The sequence below is a fragment of the Schistocerca nitens genome, chromosome 1 (assembly GCF_023898315.1).
Source record: "Schistocerca nitens isolate TAMUIC-IGC-003100 chromosome 1, iqSchNite1.1, whole genome shotgun sequence".
Lineage (NCBI taxonomy): Eukaryota > Metazoa > Arthropoda > Insecta > Orthoptera > Acrididae > Schistocerca > Schistocerca nitens.
Window position 1 is genome coordinate 738,945,431 of NC_064614.1, and position 20,944 is coordinate 738,966,374.

The 20,944-nt window shown below is 37.3% G+C and overlaps 1 protein-coding gene across 2 annotated transcripts in view; it reads left to right on the forward strand.

The window, feature by feature from the left end:
• Positions 1-20,292, forward strand: part of LOC126260239 (unextended protein) — a 504,460-nt gene extending 484,168 nt beyond the window's left edge. Inside the window, exons 12-14 of one of the 2 annotated variants that reach the window (XM_049957561.1) lie at positions 9,551-9,625; positions 11,995-12,071; positions 17,732-17,868. In XM_049957561.1, the coding sequence (XP_049813518.1) occupies positions 9,551-9,625; positions 11,995-12,027 (108 nt within the window). In that variant the 3' untranslated portion in view covers positions 12,028-12,071; positions 17,732-17,868. Of the gene's footprint in view, positions 1-9,550; positions 9,626-11,994; positions 12,072-17,731 lie in introns of both variants that reach the window. The other variant, XM_049957553.1, reaches the window with a different exon arrangement.
• Positions 20,293-20,944: the final 652 nt, after the last annotated feature.

Below are 20,944 nucleotides of genomic sequence, written 5' to 3' on the forward strand. Positions count from 1 at the left end.
GGGGACTACTCAGGACGATGTCATTATTGGGAGAAAGAAAAGTGGTGTTCTACAGATCAGAGTGTGGAATGTCAAATCCCTTAACCTGGCAAGCAGGTTAGAAAATTTAAAAAGGGAAATGGTTGTAGAGGGAGTTAGCTAAGTTTGGTGGCAGGAGGAACAGGATTTCTGGTCAGGTGAATACAGGGTTATAAAATCAAATCAAATAGCAGTCATGCGGGAGTAGGTTTAATAATGAATAAGAAAATAAGCTACAACAAATAGCATAGTGAACACTTTATTGTAGCCGAAACAGAAACAAAGCCCACACCCATCAAAGTAGTACAAGTCTATGTGCCAACTAGCTCCACAGATGAAGAAGAGATTGAAGAAATATATGATCAGATAAAATAAATTATTCAGATAGTTAAGGGAGACAAAAATTTAATAGTGTTAGGGGACTGGAATTTGATGGTCGGAAAAATAAGAGAAGGAAAAATAGTAGGTGAGTATGGAATGGGGGAAAGAAACGAAAGAGGAAGCCACTTGATAGAATTTTGACAGAGCATAATTTAATCATTACTAACACTTGGTTTAATAATCACGTAAGAAGGTTGTATATGTGGGAAGAGACTTGGAGACACCGACAGGTTTCAGATTGATTTTTGAAACCAGATTTTAAATTGTAAAACATTTCCAGGGCCAAATGTGGTCTCTGACCACAATTCATTGGTAATGAACTGTAGATTAAAACAGAAGTGATTGCAAAAAGGTAGGAAATTAAGAAGATGGGACCTGGATAAACTGAAAGAACCAGAGGTTGTTGAGAGTTTCGGAGGGAGCATTAGGGAATGATTGACAAGAACATGAGAAAGGAATGTAGGAGGAGGACAACGGGTAGCTTTGGGAGATGAAGAACTGAAGGCAGCAGAGTATCAAGTAGGTAAAAAGACAAAGCTTAGTAGAAATCCTTGGACAACACAAGAGATATTGAATTTTACTGATGAAAAGAGAAAATACAAAAATGTAGTAAATGAAGCAGATGAAAGGGAATACAAACATTTAAAAAATGAGATTGACAGAAAGTGCAAAATAGCTAAGTGAGGGTGGTTAGAGGACAAATGTAAGAATTTAGAAGCATACACCACAAGGGGAAATTAAAGAGATATTTTGGAGAAAAGAGAACCATCTGTATGAATATCAAGAGCTCAGATGGAAAACCAGTCCCAAGCAAAGAAGGGAAAGCTGAGAGCTGGGAGGAGTATATAGAGGGTCTATCCAAGGGCATTGTACTTCAGGGAAACACTATAGAAATGGAAGAGAATGTAGACGAAGATCAGATGGGAGATATAATACTGCATGAAGAATTTGAGAGAGTACTGAAAGACCTAAGTTGAAACAAGGCACTGGGGGTATATGATATTCTGTTAGAACGACAGATAGCCTTGGGAGAGCCAACCATGACAAAATACGTCAATCTGGGGAGCAAGATGTATGAGACAGGTTAAATACTCTCAGATTTCAAGAAGAATATAACAGTTCAAATTCCAAAGAAAGCAGGTGCTGACAGGTGTGAATATCGCCAAATAGCAAGTTTAATAAGTCGTGGTTGCAAAATACTAACATGAATTCTTTACAGCAGAATGAAAAACTGGTAGAATCTGACCTCAGGGAAGATCAGTTTGGATTGATGAGATATGTAGGAACATGTGAGGCAATATTGATCCTATGACTTCTCTTAGAAGATAGGTTAAGGAAAGGCAAACCTACATTTATAGCATTTGTAGACTTAGAGAAAGCTTTTGACACTGTTGAGTGGAATACTCTCTTTGGAATTCTGAGGGTGGTGGGGGTAAAATACAGGATGTGAATGGCTGTTTACAATTTATACAGAAACCAGATGGCAGTTTCAAGGGTAGAGTGACGTGAAAGATAAGCAGTAGTTGAAAATGGAGTGAGGCAGGGTTGTAGCCTATCCCAACGGACATGCTTTCTTTCTGGGTTGTTGGAAAGAGAAACAGTGAAGTAGGATTTATGTTGGTATTTACAGATGATACTGGGCAGTTTGTATTGCAAGGTTTGATTTCAACAATTAAATGCTCACTTATATTGCTAAAATAAGTACTGAACACATTTTCTATTTCTTTAGGATCATTAATTTCTTTGCAGTTACAATTCAATTTAATTTTGGAATTTTGAGGAGAAACATTGTATGTTTGTTGTTTCACTATACTCCATACAGCTTTCATTTTGTTATGGGAGTTATTTACGTAACAGTCATTTGCCATTACTTTAGCTTCTTTGATCACTTTTTTAAGAATAATTTCATAATTCTTGAAATATCGAAGGAATTCATTGGGTACTATGGAAGACTAGGACATGTAACATAATCTTCATTTTTCAGCACATGACTTTCTTATGCCTGTTGCCAACCAGCCTACTACACCTGATTTTCTGATTTTTAACTGGAAATTACATATTAAAATAATGTGTAAATATATCCATAAATATGTTGAACTTCTCATCTGTGTTTTTGTGTCTGTACATTTCAGTCCATGTTTCCTTATTAAGTAAATTCCTAAAGTATTCAATGTATTTATGGCTGAAGCTTCTCCCTATTTTTATTGTTTCTGTTTGTTTAGTTAAGTTCAGCAATGAAAATATTTCAAGAAGCTGTGCATAGTGGTTGCTTAAACTTGTGTTGAAGTATCTAGGTGCATATTCATGGCTTTCCTTGTTTCAGTATCATATCAATAGTGGTGCTGGATACACTTTTAATTTATAATTGGGAGCAGATTGTATGTTGCACAAATAGCCATAAGATCATCTTTATCTTTTAAACTTTGTTAAAGTCTCCACATATTATAACTGTTATGTTTAGGTCCCTGATACTGTCAACACTACTGTCAAGTTGGTTAAAGAATATTTTTATGTTTGAGTTTGTTTTTATTGAGATTAGTTCTACAGCAGAAATTTCAAAATCACCTTCTTTTCCTAACTTTTTGAGAGATTTTAGGCAGCAATAGCCGATACTGTCTTTCACAAATGTACATGTTCCTCCATGCGTAGATATTTTTGTACAGAAACGAGATGTTATAACATAACCATGTATACTTGTGGTTGCTGACATCTCATCAGTTAGCCAATGTTCACTAAAACACATTACAGATACTTCTTTTAATTGATGTGACAGTAATACTACTAGATCATTAATTTTGTGTCACAATGACTGCACATTGTAATGGACAGTTATAAACTTGGGGTTTCTGCTTGGCATATCTGAATCATCACTTACCTTTATTTGTCTTTGCCTTCCTTTCACTTTAATCTGAAGAACACTTCTGAGATGAATTATGGAGGTGCTGTCTTCATCTGTGGCCAGTAAAAAATCCACACTTCTTGATGGTGGTTGTCTTGCTCTAGCAGGTTGTGTCCTTGTGGATATTTTTGTTATATCTGATGATGTAGTTGTTTCTGTAGCTGAATATGTTGTCACTCTTGCTGTTTTCTTGTTCTCTGGTCCAAACTGTGTTGTTTTACCTGCTGCCACTGTTCTTATAACTTCTTTCTCAACACTTTGAACTATAACCAATTATTTTTGTTTTAGTACTGCTGTAGCAGGATTTATTTGTAGGAAAGATATTTTGCACATCTCCTTTACAGCTGGCAGTGAAATTTTGTCACATTTCTGACTGTCATAAAAAACACTTTCCTCTGATTTTCTGGCTGAGTTGTGATTTGCCCCATTTATTTAGATGCATTCTGTGTGTTGTGAAATGCTTTCTTTCTAAATCATAAACAGGGAGAAAAAAAGCATTTGAAGTGGGTTTGCAGATCTTTCTGTAACTGCTGTTTACTTTTTGAATCTCTTTATTTACACAAGCAGATTCTGTAAGGTCATGCCTGTGAGGTATACCAATCACAGTCGCTTTTTGACCACCTAAAAGTGCATCTCTTAAGATTCTGTTTGCTGCATTTTTATACATGTCACTTGAGCCACCTAAAATTATGATACACTGATTCTGTGACACACATCTACTGATTTTATAGTCTTTTAGAACTTCTTGCAAACCTGCTCCAGGTTTCACAACGCTTGTAACATTTAAATCTTGCTGGTAATGAAGAATGTGCACAAGTCCTCTTCCATGGCTGTCAGCAAGCAAAACTGCACTCATACTGGTATTTTTTGTGTCACTTTGTTTACATTCTCGTGACAGCCAGATTTTACTGACATATTGCTCATTTTATTTTTCATTCCTAGAGATTCAGATCGATGCACTTCGTCTGTGGTGATAAACTCATGAGTTTGTTCTGAACCCATAATAAGATGTTGCAATAAATTTCTTAAAGGAACCTTAAATGCCTTTGAAATATGTATAGATTTTGCACACGTATTTGGTTGACTGTATGTCTGAAACTGTCAGAGTTCTCCATGTGGTGGTTCAGATGGGCTTTTAACCATGCTTTCCAGCAGCAGAAAATGTTCTCAAGTGGCTTTCAGTTCTTTCTGCAATGTTTCTAATACTTTAAGTTCACAATTTGCATGACACATTTCAGTTGCAGCTAAACAACTGTTACACTTTGTTCCAGAAGCACACGGTATGTTTTCATGGTCCACTTTCGCAAAGCAGAGTGAATGATATCACCTATGCACCACTGAACATACTCTAACACCATCTGATTTGACTTTGTCACATAATATACGCTTTATAGAATCTAAATCCCCCCCATGAACCATGGACCTTGCCGTTGGTGGGGAGGCTTGCGTGCCTCAACGATACAGATAGCCGTACCATAGGTACAACCACAACGGAGGGGTATCTGTTTAGAGGCCAGACAAACGTGTGGTTCCTGAAGAGGGGCAGCAGCCTTTTCAGTAGTTGCAAGGGCAACAGTCTGGATGATTGACTGATCTGGCCTTGTAACAATAACCAAAATGGCCTTGCTGTGCTGGTACTGCGAACGGCTGAAAGCAAGGGGAAACTACGGCCGTAATTTTTCCCCGAGGGCATGCAGCTTTACTGTATGATTAAATGATGATGGCGTCCTCTTGGGTAAAATATTCCGGAGATAAAATAGTCCCCCATTCGGATCTCCGGGCGGGGACTACTCAAGAGGATGTCGTTATCAGGAGAAAGAAAACTGGCGTTCTACGGATCGGAGCGTGGAATGTCAGGTCCCTTAATCGGGCAGGTAGGTTAGAAAATTTGAAAAGGGAAATGGATAGGTTAAAGTTAGATATAGTGGGAATTAGTGAAGTTCGTTGGCAGGAGGAACAAGACTTCTGGTCAGGTGACTACAGGGTTATAAATACAAAATCAAACAGGGGTAATGCAGGAGTAGGTTTAATAATAAATAAAAAAATAGCAGTGCGGGTTAGCTACTACAAACAGCTTAGTGAACGGATTATTGTGGCCAAGATAGATACTAAGCCCACACCTACTACAGTAGTACAAGTTTATATGCCAACTAGCTCTGCAGATGACGAAGAAATTGAAGAAATGTATGATGAAATAAAAGAAATTATTCAGGTAGTGAAGGGAGACGAAAATTTAATAGTCATGGGTGACTGGAATTAGAGTGTAGGAAAAGGGAGAGAAGGAAACATAGTAGTTGAATATGGATTAGGGCTAAGAAATGAAAGAGGAAGCCGCCTGGTAGAATTTTGCACAGAGCACAACTTAATCATAGCTAACACTTGGTTTAAGAATCCTGATAGAAGGTTGTATACATGGAAGAACCCTGGAGATACTAAAAGGTATCAGATAGATTACATAATGGTAAAACAGAGATTTAGGAACCAGGTTTTAAATTGTAAGACATTTCCAGGGGCAGATGTGGACTCTGACCACAATCTATTGGTTATGACCTGTAGATTAAAACTGAAGAAACTGCAAAAAGGTGGGAATTTAAGGAGATGGGACCTGGATAAACTGAAAGAACCAGAGGTTATACAGAGTTTCAGGTAGAGCATAAGGGAACAATTGACAGGAATGGGGGAAAGAAATACAGTAGAAGAAGAATGGGTAGCTTTGAGGGATGAAGTAGTGAAGGCAGCAGAGGATCAAGTAGGTAAAAAGACGAGGGCTAGTAGAAATCCTTGGGTAACTGAAGAAATCTTGAATTTAATTGATGAAAGGAGAAAATATAAAAATGCAGTAAATGAAGCAGGCAAAAAGGAATACAAACGTCTCAAAAATGAGATCGACAGGAAGTGCAAAATGGCTAAGCAGGGATGGCTAGAGGACAAATGTAAGGATGTAGAAGCTTATCTCACTACGGGTAAGATAGATACTGCCTATAGGAAAATTAAAGAGACATTTGGAGAAAGGAGAACCACTTGCATGAATATCAAGAGCTTTGATGGAAACCCAATTCTAAACAAAGAAGGGAAAGCAGAAAGGTGGAAGGAGTATATAGAGGGTCTATACAAGGGCGATGTACTTGACGACAATATTATGGAAATGGAAGAGGATGTAGATGAAGATGAAATGGGAGATACGATACTGCGTGAAGAGTTTGACAGAGCACTGAAAGACCTGAGTCGAAACAAGGCCCCCGGAGTAGACAACATTCCATTGGAACTACTGACGTCTTTGGGAGAGCCAGTCCTGACAAAACTCTACCATCTGGTGAGCAAGATGTATGAAACAGGTGAAATACCCTCAGACTTCAAGAAGAATATAATAATTCCAATCCCAAAGAAAGCAGGTGTTGACAGATGTGAGAATTACCGAACAATCAGTTTAATAAGCCACAGCTGCAAAATACTAACACGAATTCTTTACAGACAAATGGAAAAATTAGTAGAAGCCGACCTCGGCGAAGATCAGTTTGGATTCCATAGAAATACTGGAACATGTGAGGCAATACTGACCTTATGACTTATCTTAGAAGAAAGATTAAGGAAAGGCAAACCTACGTTTTTAGCATTTATAGACTTAGAGAAAGCTTTTGACAATGTTGACTGGAATACTCTCTTTCAAATTCTAAAGGTGGCAGGGGTAAAATACAGGGAGCGAAACGCTATTTACAATTTGTACAGAAACCAGATGGCAGTTATAAGAGTCGAGGGACATGAAAGGGAAGCAGTGGTTGGGAAGTGAGTGAGACAGGGTTGTAGCCTCTCCCCGATGTTATTCAATCTGTATATTGAGCAAGCAGTAAAGGAAACAAAAGAAAAATTTGGAGTAGGTATTAAAATCCATGGAGAAGAAATAAAAACTTTGAGGTTCGCCGATGACATTGTAATTCTGTCAGAGACAGAAAAGGACTTGGAAGAGCAGTTGAACAGAATGGATGGTGTCTTGAAGGGAGGATATAAGATGAACATCAACAAAAGCAAAACGAGGATAATGGAATGTAGTCGAATTAAGTCGGGAGATGTTGAGGGTATTAGATTAGGAAATGAGACACTTAAAGTAGTTAAGGAGTTTTGCTATTTGGGGAGCAAAATAACTGATGATGGTCAAAGTAGAGAGGATATAAAATGTAGACTGGCAATGGCAAGGAAAGCGTTTCTGAAGAAGAGAAATTTGTTAACATCGAGTATTGATTTAAGTGTCATGAAGTCGATTCTGAAAGTATTTGTATGGAGTGTAGCCATGTATAGAAGTGAAACATGGACGATAAATAGTTTAGACAAGAAGAGAATAGAGGCTTCGAAATGTGGTACTACAGAAGAATGCTGAAGATTAGATGGGTAGATCACATTACTAATGAGGGGGGTATTGAATAGAATTGGGGAGAAGAGGAGTTTGTGGCACAACTTGACTAGAAGAAGAGATCGGTTGGTAGGACATGTTCTGAGGCATCAAGGGATCACCAATTTAGTATTGGAGGGCAGCGTGGAGGGTAAAAATCGTAGGGGGAGACCAAGAGATGAATACACTAAGCAGATTCAGAAGGATGTATGTTGCAGTAGGTACTGGGAGATGAAGAAGCTTGCACAGGATAGAGTAGCATGGAGAGCTGCATCAAACCAGTCTCAGGACTGAAGACCACAACAACAACAACAGAAGCTAAATACTCATGATTTATGGAGCAACTTACTATTACATCTACACGCATCACCATCTTGTCAGCCCTTTGCTCCTCTGATTTCAATGAACATCGAAGTACTGCCTTATGCCAGTTGAAAAAACTGCTCTGAAAGTCACTATGCCTGCGTTTTTGCAAAATCAAGGTGAAAGTTCATAGTGGAGGATTGATTTCAATCCAAGTAGAGTAATTAGAAACCTTAAAATTGTGGATATGTCATAGCCATTTATCAGGCATGCAGCATAATAGTTTCTGAGAAATGGAATAACTAGGGAGTTTGAGCCATTGGAGATGTACTTGAGCAGAAATGCCCTTGTTTACTGGAACTATAGCCAAATGGCATAAGACCTGTATTTCAGATCAGATCCATGCATGTGAGTTCATATCATGTTTTGGAATGTTTTTTGCTCTTTACCAAGAGAATAAAAATTGTTATGAAATTCATGGATTGTTAACTTGAGATAAAGTAGTTCAATAAGAGTGTGTGGTTGGACATCAGAGAGAGGTACTCTTAATAATGAAGTTAACATATTGACACAGTTCTTGTTGATGCTGAAAGTGCTAAAAAAATTAATGTAACTTGTGACTGTGTCTCTGTAATTTAATTGGTTTTTAGCAATCCTAAAAAGGTCCAGGTATCAGTCAATAGCAGTCCATGGGGTGCATGTTGTCATTTCTTAGCACAAATGTGTTTTTGCGTTACAAAAGGCCTGGGACAAAAGAAAAGAGACTAATGCTGGAAATTTGTTTATGTGCACAATACATTCAATTAATGGTCACCTGTACATCCCATTTAAGAGTCCACACTTATTTGACTAAAAATATTTCTCAAAATACAAAGGAATAATTGCATTAGCCCCTAGTGGCCATTGATTTAAATGAAAAGGGAAAGTTGAAAATTTCTCTCCAGATCAGAATTCAAACCCAGCTCTTCTGCTTATTAGGCAGATGTGCAGATCACTGTGCCATCCAGACACAGTGGTCATCACAACTGCATGGACTACCGTAGCATGCCTCTCATCAGACCCAGATTCTCAACTTATCCACACTATTGATGTAGTGCCCCTTGTCCATTACCCTCATTACTCACAGCATTTTGCAGATTCCTGTAATAGTTTGAGCTTGTTGTGCATCTGCACTGAAGTTATCAACTGGTCATCCTCACCTTTAATTATGCATGTGGTGTTTGTTCTGTTGGACATCTCTGAAAGAACAGACACCACATGTACAAAATCTCTCTTCATGTTATCTAGCATGAGATTCCACAGGAACTCCACCATTTTTGCCCTTTGGTGTTCTTGATTAACAGTATCAGAGCATAATTATCTTGTTAAAGTTAAAAAAGCAGTCACTACAATGGCTACTTCCTTAGAAATGCAAGTAGTTTCTTGATTTGTTTGAGGTATCATACTTCAAATGATAAAATATTTTTATATGTGGCATATTTCATTTCAATTTTGATCTCTAAAAGATGTTTTGTTTCAGTGAAGTCTTGTGATGCTATAATTAGTGACATATTTTCTGTTCAAAGCTGCTTCACTCTCTGGATGAAGATGACAAAAGCCAGGGACCAATGGACTCTCCTGTATCTAATTATTACTCACAGGTAAGCTTGTACTAAAATCTTGGATCCTGTACTGGTAGTAGACTATTGTATATGAAAGGCAGTGATTCTTATATTAATCTGCCCAGACAGTTCTTTGTTGAGGTATGTTCTACTTCAATTCCTAATATTATTTTTCATTGTAAAAACAAGTTATTGTCATTAGCTCATATCTGATTTTCATATCAAAAATACTTCTTCCATTTTTAATTTTCTTCTTGTGGATCTGAAACCCAGGTCATTTGACACAGAGTATTGATCACTACTGTCCAAAAGAAATGTACTAGAAATTTTGAAGCTTAATTTTTACCATCTCAACAAAGGAACATAGCAGTTGTCCATCAGTTGAGAGGTGGGGGGGGGGGGGGGGGTACATTCACAGGAGGCTTAAATTTTTTCCCACACATAAAAATACCAGACAATAACATATGGATCGATAAAATCTACTTGCCAAGCAGCAGCAGGAGAAAACACTCATGAAGAAAGGTTATTGGTATGCAAGCTTTTGGCAGAAGAGTTGAAGGGGAAGGAAGAGGGGTGAAGAAAAATGACTGCAGAAGTTTAGAAAAAACCGTAGAGTTCAGAAAAGTCACTCTGGACCCCAGGTCAGGGAAAACTTAACCTGACAGGATGAGAGGGAAAGAGTCTTCCCTTCTCATCCTGTCCAGCAAGTCTCCCGTGACCCAGAGTCCTGGGTGACTTTCTTGAACTCTACTCCTTTTTCTAAACTTCACAAGTCCTTTTCCTTCACCACTCTTCATTCCCCTTCAACCCTTCTGCCTCTGATAGCTTGCATACCTTTAACCTTTTTTCATGTGTTTTGTCCTGCTGCCACTTGGGGAGTAAATTCTTTGGTCTATCCATTAAATTATATTGCCAAAAATTGATTATTTTCAGTGGACATTAACATTTGGTTAATTAATGATGGAATGTAATGACTTTTATATATAATAATAACAGACGCTTGGAAATATCGAAGTGTAAATTATACTTGATAGTCTTTGAGTCTTGGAAATTAAATAATGGGTGTGAAGGAGTGGTAACCACTTAAAAAATGATTTTGCGATAGTGGACAGCAAATTACATCCAGTAGGTCATCCAAAGATGATGACTGTCACTGATTATACATTGTGGCTATGTAGGACAATTGAAGCAACAATTTAGAAAGATCACAAACCAAACGGTTATTAGCACTGATTTATCCAACCAGTTTTGAGTGAGGATTTGTGATTGAGAGTAGAAAACATGAAATTTATGCTGAAGCTGCAAGAGATGGAACAGAAGAAACACCACCTAGAAAACACTAAGACATGCAGAACAATTTAAATAGTGACCACAACTTGCTGAACACTGTAATCACTGGCGATTAACTGTGGGTTTATGACACATCTTAGCAAAATGACAATTAGTCTTCAGTAAAGTGTAGACCATACATCAACAAAAATAATCAATGAATGATGGCCACATGGCTGATTTATCAATGAGCTAATATATCAGAAAGAACAATATTCACATGGTTCAATACATCAACAGAAATGACAACACAAATCTCATCCAGTGCAGTATCCAATGATCAGTCTTTCCTTCTCGTCCCATGCAGTAAATCTCCCCTGACCTGGGGTTCTGGGAGACTTTATTGAACTCTCCCCATTACCTACATCTCACCAGCCCTCTTCCTTTAACCCTCTTCCTTCTTCTTCAACCCTTGTGCCAGGAGGAGGAGCCACTGGCTCTAGCAGATTTCAGTACCTTTATATGTGTGTTTTTCCTGCTGCCACATGGTGATTAGATTTTTTATCTATTGAATTACAAATTAAAGATGATGATCACTTTCTTTTGCTCTTGTGAGTGCATACCTTCAAAGACAAAATCATTACAAAGAAGTTCTACCAAAAGTTTTATCATTATCTCAGTGATCTTTAACAGTGCAAATGATCAGACCAATGGGCAGCAGTCAACTTGGCAGCTCCATTAGTAATCATTATCTGCCTCTGATGCAGGATTTTGTAATTGCATACAGCTTTACTGTCAAGTCCACACTCTCCAATTTGACGTCATTAAGTATTTTAGCAATTACATTAGCTGAAAAAGTACTAAAACAGATTTGTGTTGAGTCAAGATAAAACAGTATCTGTAAAGCAACGTTAAATTACACTGTTCCAAAATATTGTGCTGCAAAAGTGTTTCCAGCAGTGTTTGGCCCAATGGGAACAAGTTTTTGCATTATCAGTGACACTGCTCTGAAAGAAATTAGTTAGACCTCAAAATGAATGAATGTAGTTACAGCAAATAAAGGATGAATATTTTGTGAATAAATCTGATATTTATTACTTATCAGTTGCAATTACTAAGAGGAATTTTATCATGTGCAGACTGGATTCAAGTACATTACGAACCATCAGTAGGCATCAGGATGATTCAACAGGTCTTCTACACATCGTTGCCAATGGTGAGAAAGGTGTTGAATGCTATAACCTGCATGTGATTCATTAATGTATGCCCGTTATCATGGATGTGCTGTTAAGAATTTACCCTTGTGTGAGAACTGCTGGTCGGACAATGGCTGCTTCGAATCCTTACTTTCATGAAAGCCACAAGGTTATATGAGCTTAAAGAGACCTTAATTGGTGACTGGTTCTGTGACACATTTTGCAATGAAGCTCAATGACAACATTACACTGAGTGTCATATAATTTATTAGAGAATTTTCTTTACAATCAAAGCATGTAAAATGTATCGATAGCTTCAGCATAATGAAGTATCTGTTGTTTGTTAATGCCTCTCTGCATGGGAGAGGACAATGATGTCTTTTGTGTGACAGTTTGATATTTTTGTCAATTAAGAATATGAAATCCTCATATGAGTCATCAGTCATAATGATTATAAATCCATTTGACTTCACTTCCTAAGCATATTGTAAGTACTTGTGCTCAATGTGTACTTTGTTCCTGATGGCCCATTGGTCTTTTAATATTTGTATATGGGCTTTTCTGATTCGTCTTTTGTGTAAATTTGGTTGCAGTTATCTGATGATGATTACTCGAAATGTATCGTAAATAAAGTATTAAGTGATAAAGATATTTCTGAGGACTTACTACATGCCAAGTCTGGATGGCTGCATACCTTACAAATACAAAGAAGTCAGTTTCATCTACTGAAAAGGTTAAGATCATTGTTCCCTGCGTCTTATGGGGCACTCATCTTATTTGTTACCTAACAGAGTAAAACGTGAAAGTATGGATGAAGAAATGAGAAGCCGCTTGTAAAGGAAAACCTCAAAGCAATTTGGTGACCTACTGTTTGATTTGTTACCAGTCGGTTCAGTCAGTACTAGAATGCTACAAAAATGCTCCATGAACATAAATATTAATCTTTAGAGAGAAGACAATGATCTGTCCATCAAATGGTGGTGCAGACAATGAGAGAACCAGGTAAATGTAGATCAGTAGGGAAAAAAAGTCTTTCCTCATGACACTGCACCTGCTCATAAATGTGTATTGACAATGAGAACACAGTAGGATTTGCAGTAGCAATTGTCGAAGTCTCCACCGTATGCAGTGTATTTTGCCACCTCTGAATGCCACCTGTTCTCAAATGAAAGCAGATTTTTAATTGGCAAATGTTATGATTCCACTTAATATTTCATAATCTGCCACGTATTGATATTGTGCAGTCCTTCCAGAATGGAATTTCATGGTAGAATCTATTCACTGGAAGAAGTTGGATGAAATTCAGGCCTTTAAGCATAGTGTATCACAAATAATTGCAACTTTAATGAACAAAACACAACTTTTACTACCAGACAGAGAAATTACAACATGTTCTTTTTTGACAAATGAGAAACTTTACTAACAAAAGCAACTAGGAAAACTATATATTACTATTGACTGTAAAGATGACACACTGAGTTGCAGGCAGGCACAATGAAAAGACTGTTACACATTATAGCTTTCAGCCAAGCTGTCTGGCAGGGCTTGCAGGAGTAGAGTGTGCCAGGCCTAGTGACAGGAGGTAGTGAGTGTGGGGGTAGACAGGGAGTAGAAAAGGAATGAAGCAGGGAAGGGAAAAGGCTGAGCAGATACATAGGCAGGAGGAGGCACACAAAAAGAGTGAGGCAAATGTGAAAAGGAAGGAGGTGATAAGGTGAGGGGGCAGAAACTCTTGGGTGAAGGGTGTGGGGACATTAGGTTAACGTATGTTGAGGCCAGGATAATTTTGGGAGTGGTGCAGATGGCCAGGGCTGTGAAGCAGGCATTGAAATCAAGAATGTTACCCTCCAGCTGCATGTTGTTCCACAGGATGATCTACTTTGCTCTTTCCCAATCCACCCACCCAGCACTTCCTCCTCTAGTCTTGTCTTACACTTAGCTTACTCCACCGAAGTCCAGGCCACCTGTGAAAGCAGCCATGTTGTATATCATGTCCGCAGCAATCATTAAATGGCTTTTTGTGTTGGTATGAGTACCAACCAGCGGTCCACCGGGATAAAAGGCCACCACCAAACTGTTGCCAAGAGCAAAGTGGACTAGCATGTGGCACAACATGCAGCTGAACATGAGTGCTTGATTTCAGTGGCTGCTTCACAACCCAGGCCATCTGGATCCTCCCCTCAGCCACCAGCTTTCCTGAACTGTCCATATGGGAGTTATCCGTACAACATATTTTCCACACCCGAAATTATTTTGGCCTCAGGTTATGGTAACCTACTAGCCCCACACCCTCTAACCAACAGTTTCTGCCCCTCATCCTATCACCTCCTCCATTTTCACATTTCCTAACCCTCTTTGTATGCTACCCTCTGCAATGTACCTGCCATTTCTTTCGTGTTCCTGCTCCTCTCGTTTTCTGGTCCCTATCTTTTCCCCTCACACCCCACTTCCCGACACTGCACCTTGCAATCTTGAGTCCCTGCACACCCTGCCAGACAGCCCTCTTCTCTCCCCCCACCAGTATCCTGCTATTCCTCCCCCTTTCCTGCCCCACTCCAGATTGCTAGTCATGTGACAGTCACATTTTGGTTGGAGTTGCCAGTGGAAATTGCACTAAGCAGTTGGTGGTACACACTTAGTAATACATATACTCCAGTTATTTCATACATATATTTTCCAAGAATGCAGCTGTATGATTACCCTCTAGTAGGAATGGGCTCACATAAAATGACACATTATTAAAAGAATGGTTAGAAATTGCCAGCAGGTGGAATGAAGTAGGGACAAGCCATTCTACTTCTAAGAATGCTGAATGCGAGATACCTGGACTGGATAACTAATGAAAAGGTACAAAGTCAAATCTGGAAAAAAGACCTTGTGGCACAATCTCACTAAAAGAAAGGATAGGTTGATAGGACACACCTTGAAATGCCAAAGAATAATTAATGCTGAGAGAGAGAGAGAGAGAGAGAGAGAGAAGGGGGGCAGTCAAATTATAAGAGAATGATCAAGGCATAAATACAAAAAGCAGGATCAGATGTATGCAGGTTGGATGATAATTGATACTGGTTAGTTAATTCTGTATTCTGTAGACAATTTGCACAATCTGTATTTTATTTATGCTGCTTAAAATACGTGCAATCAACAATGTGATGTAGTTAGGATCTCCCACCCATCATGGCAGTGATATATGGCTTGGTTCCAGGAGTATCAGGTGCAAAGAAACTTGTGCAAGCTTGTCACATTATAGCAGATGCCAAAAAATGTGGGCCAGGCAGCGACACTCTGTAGTAATGCTCAAGCTCAAGCAGCAGTAACAAGATTCATCATCTATAACTGAAATTACATTTTTTAATTTAAAGCTTTGCTTTCATCCCTTTCAGTTGTTTTGTGCCTCACATCCTCCTCCCATAAACATAACTGCAGTGTCATTATATGCTGCACTGACTGCATTTTCATGATCTGATGAATTCTGTGTATGAAAGGCAAGCATTCACACCCATTCCAAGATTGTAACTGTAACTTAGAACTATTTAAATGTTTTGGAGAGTCAACCACAACAAAAATGGTGTGCCAGATGTGAGACAGGCAAAATACTCTGAGTATAATAACCCCAAATCCAAGAAAGACAGGTGCTGACAGGTGTCACTCTTACAGACCATCAGTTTAGTAAATCATAGTTGCAAGATACTGACACACATTATTTGCAGAAGAATGGAAAAAATGGTAAAAGCCAACCCTCAGGGAAGATGAGTCTGGCTCCAGATAAATGAGAGAACACATGAGGCAGTACTGACACCTAGATTGAAGAAAGGCAAACCTTCATTTATAACACTTCTAAATTTAGAGCAAACTTTTGATAAATTTTCAAGATAGCAGAGATAAAATACAGAGCGTAAAAAATTACATACAACTTGTACAGAAAACACATTGCAGCTGTAACAGGTGAAGGACATCAGAGGGAAGCAGTAGTTAGGAAGAGGAAAGATAGTGTTGTAGACAATCCTTGATGTTACTCAGTCTGTATACTGAGCAAGAAACAAATGAAAGCAAGGAGAAATTTGGAAGAGGAATTAAAGTACTGGGGAAAGAACTAAAAACTTTGATAGAATTATAATGTTGTCGCAAATTTCATTAATGGAACAGCTAGACTAATAATATGAATGTCAAAAAAATAAAAAAGGGTAAATGGAAGCATCCATTTGAAAGGATCCACGCCATAATTTACCTTGAGTGATTGAGGGGAAAATAGTGAAAGAAACTAAATATGGATGGTTGGACAGAGTTTTGAATTGCAGTCCTCATGAGTGTAAAGTCAGTACATTAATTACTGCACCATCTTTCGGCATATTGTCATGTGTGTGGGGAAGATTAGTAAAATATGAATTTTGACCTAAATTTAATCTAAATGTGGAGGAAAAAATATTTGTGGAAAAAACTAGCATTTTCTAGATGAGCGACTGAAATGTGTAAGCTTAACGAATCAACTTGCATGTTCTCATTGTAACAAACTGTCATGCATGAGGTGAATGGTACATGTTGCCAATTAATGGTGCTTGCATATACTTAACTTGTGAAAGTCTCTTTGTCTTCATTTAAGTATTTTGTGTATGACCTTTAACCTTTTGAAATTATCCATGAAGGTCAGAAAATTTATGCATGCAATTTCCAGCTTCTTTGTATGTCTGGCATAATGTTTGATTTACTTACTTAATTTAGCAAAAGTATCACTGTGAATTACCAAGGAGAAGGGCACAGTGATCAGGATATTGACCTCAGATTTGAGACTCTGCTCCATAATTTTTATTTAAATTTCTCTTGATTTTCCTGAATCACAGCAGGTGAAATGCACCATCACCCATATGATAGGGCAAAGCAGATAGTATAACTCAGCCTTCTTCACTTGAATAATTTCTCTAATTATCTTGAAAGACTTTAAACTTACCTTTCCTTCTTTTCTCTGTCATCTTAATTGTATTATTTTTCCTTAATCCAGAATAATTTTTCATTATTTACTAGCTATAGTTCAGTGTCTCCTATGACACTAAACAGTAATTGCTGCATACTGGAATGGTTGAAAGATGGGGGTATGGGGATGTAGTGTGAGTGCAACTCGGCATCTCCGCTATATGGTCAGTAGCAACTTTCTTTCTCATAATATTGCTATATTCTATCCTGGATTTTCCATTGTTTGACCTTGTCAACTATACATTGAGTTATAGCCCATTCTCAGACTGGGATAAGCTGAGAGAAAATATGGTCACAGATTTATTGAAGGGTCTACAATTGAAATGGTTTCAGAAACTGGGAAACAGAAACTTGAATGGTTGGATATGAATTAAACATTGCTCCTCCCAAATGAAAGTCCATTTTGCTCATCACTGTGCCATCTCTCTTGGTCAGAAATAAATATTTCTTTTCTGGTTGCTGCACTCTGTTTAAACTGCAGTGATGTAGGAATGGATGATATTCTGTTTACTGTCTGTAACAGTGAGGAAAGTTTAGGTTGAAATTATGTGAAATGACACTGAGCAAAATTCCTGTATTTTTGCTATTAGCTGTAATGTTTGATATAATAGTTAACAAATCTATTACATACAGCTGTTTTTTTCCCCCTTACTTAATATAATTCTCATGATTTATCAGTTTTTAGTGAGGATTTAATTTTTTCATCTGACAGACCGATAAAAGCCTGCTGCAGCAATACATAGCAGAAGCAGAACGTCGCAGGTCAACAGGCAACACACCCGCCCGCAGTCCTCCAAATGGTAGTGCAAAGCCTGTGGAAGAAGTGGAAGGTGAAGTAGCAGTAGAAGGAGAGGAACATGCTGTGCTGCTGCCAGATTCTTCTTCTAAACCTAACTGCCCAGAGTGCTAGCACTTGCCCAAAGGCAGCCCACAAGAAGAGGCTGCCACTCAAACTAAGGTGCACGAGTATGAGGGGGGCTTGTGAATCCAGTAAAGAGTATTGTTGTAAACTATCGAGAGTCCTCATCATGCAAGTTCATATTTCCGGCACAAATTATGATATTCTATCAGTCCATTGCATTAATATTGTATCTGATAGTTCAGTAATTTGATTTTCTGTTATTGTGGGGTAAGTGTGGATGATTTGTGTCATTTCATTTAATGTGTATTTGTGGTATTTCAGCTTGTTTGCCCTCCAATTGTCCTAATTCAGAGGTCCTGATGCAGTGTATGAAACTAACCAGAACATTGCCATGTGCGACACTTTATAATCTTTTGGTCATTAAATTATTTAATTCATTTACATTTAGTTAAGGCTCATTTGTTTTTATTAGTTGCCAAATGGACTGTAAAAACAAAGAAAATGAAGGAAAGTGTAAGCTCTGTATGTTGGTAAGAAATTCAGTAACTCTTCCCACATCTATTGCCTCCATAAGAACTGCCTCAAACTTCATGTAAGTTATGAAAAACGTGCATTAGTAACTTTAATTCTGTGTACATAATGAGTGTTGGGATGAAAAATAGTTTTTTAAGTGGAGACAAGGAAGAAGAAAACTTAAGAGTATTTTTAATGCTGTGCTGTTTAGTAGAACCTGGCCCTTTTATACACCCTTTTATTATGGTGTAATACTGTAATTGTATCACCTCATATGAATCAAGTAAATAATTGAGAAAGTATGCTACTATATCTGTGTTAATGGCATTTTGTAGACTGTTTGCCTTCATCATAGCATTTTAATAACTTGTTGTAATTCATATGTATGTTTTAAGAAAGTTACTATTTTACAGTTGCTCATTATTGTGTTTCATTGTTTTTTGTAGTATTTTCTTGTTGCTCGAATGAAAATGGGGGTAACTAATGCAGCAGTTTTGATTAATGTAAAATATTTCATGTAACTGTTTTAAAATGGTGAGATTTTTATCAGTGTGGTTATCTGTAGATTGTTCCTGTTTGTGGAATTAACACAACTGAAATGTATAAATTTTTAAGATTTGCTATGTTAACATCTTGTCCAGTTATTTGTTGTGGTGCAATGGGAGATTTGGAACATTTTTCATAGAATGTTGAAATATTTTTTGGTGCCATGTAACTTGGTGATGTAAGTAGTGAACAGTGCCTAAATAACTTGAAAGATAATAACAAATTATGGACATGCCATATAAAAATCTGGACTCTAAAATGTGAAAAATCAAGATCCACGTTGAGAGCTGTCACCAGCATATTTCTGTTTCATATTTCTTTGATGTCCAAAAATAATTTACTGGTGCATGTGTTACAGAAAGTGTTAGGAATTTTAAAATATAGACTGACATAAATTATCTAGCACAACAAGAGTCCTTCCCATAAATCATCCGAGTCTTCATAATCGTATAAACTAATTCAGTAGTTAAAACAACTTGTAATAACGGGAAAGAAACAAGCAGTATGATGTTATTTTTGTATTAATTATATAAGAATAATAAATGTTTGAGAGGTTTAAAAAGGTACAAAAGTGAAAGCCTATGGTAAGACAGTTTTTGTAGCTGCTGCAGATGTATTTGTATAGTAGCTAAGTTATTGTTTTCGTAACATTTTGTCACATTGCATATGCTGTTGATTTTCACTTACCTTAGACATTATTTGTGTGTCGCTACTGCTTTGGTTGTGTTGAATAAACTAATAATGGTGTACGCAGGCTTCACACTGAAGCAAATGAATATGCAGTGCATTCTGTGTGAGTGCTCATATTGCCTGTGCTGAAGCAGCACACTACTTGATAAGAAACTTTATGGGACTAACTGAAGCAGTAAGTTTCTTTTACATTCTGAAGATATTTTTAGTTTCTGCCTTGTGATTCAGGTGCAGAAAAGCTTTTGAAAATGTGTATAGCTTTTAGGAAGAGATTATATGTCATTGTTCTTGTTTACTGTATACTATTGTGTGTACAGTTGGTGTGTATTTTAGTATTCAGACAAATGGCAGATATTTTTAAGTAATGTACTAGAATGTTTTCCATAGATGTCAGTACTGTGATATTGTCAACATTTAGCACTTTATATTAAAAAGAAGGGACATAAAGGACCAAAGTTCCAGAAGAAATATGTTATTACCTGACTTGGTGGCATAACCTGGGGTTTGAATATATTCTTATAGGTGTACTTAAATAGAAATATGTGTATGTATTGTAGCTTTAATTTTTATTTATTACTGGTGTACTTAAATATGTTGCTGTTTGATTATATTTCTAATATTTTTTTTGCAAAATAAAACTTGCCAGAGATCATTAATTTTAATTTTTTTGTGATTTTAACCTCAGTGTACATCACAATCAGTTAGTACGTGCAATAAGGCAAGATCACAGAGTAAGTGGGGTTAATATTTCTTTGAGATTAATGCTTTATAGACCTCAATAGATCAGTGTGCCTCACTAAATGCAACTTTATAATTTGTGACGGGTTATAATATAATGTGGCATACTTTAGGCTCCAAAACGAAAAGCAATTGATATGAATGAAACTTACTTCTCAGGAAAATGAATAATACATGCATAATGCAAAATGTCAAATTTGTATGCTGTCACAGTTTATTATAAATGGTTGTAATAGCCACCAACAACATGTTACAATTACTACCTTGTCTTACCTAGGTATGAAACAATATAATCTGTTCCTGTTTTGTATTTCTTCATAAAAATTGATGGCACACATTATATTGTAGTTTATATATTTTTCCGGTACTAAAAATAACACACTGAAGTAAAGGATCGATAAAATAGTTGAGCTGTAAACATCATAGTAATTTTGTAGTTTTTCTTGTGTCGCAATACAATCATCCCATTATAAGAAGCAGTATGCTCACTGCATTATACAAGAAAAGTGAACGTGATTGTATAGGGTAATTGCAGTTAAATTTGGAACCTTATGTCATCTGTTAAAATGGTTGTTT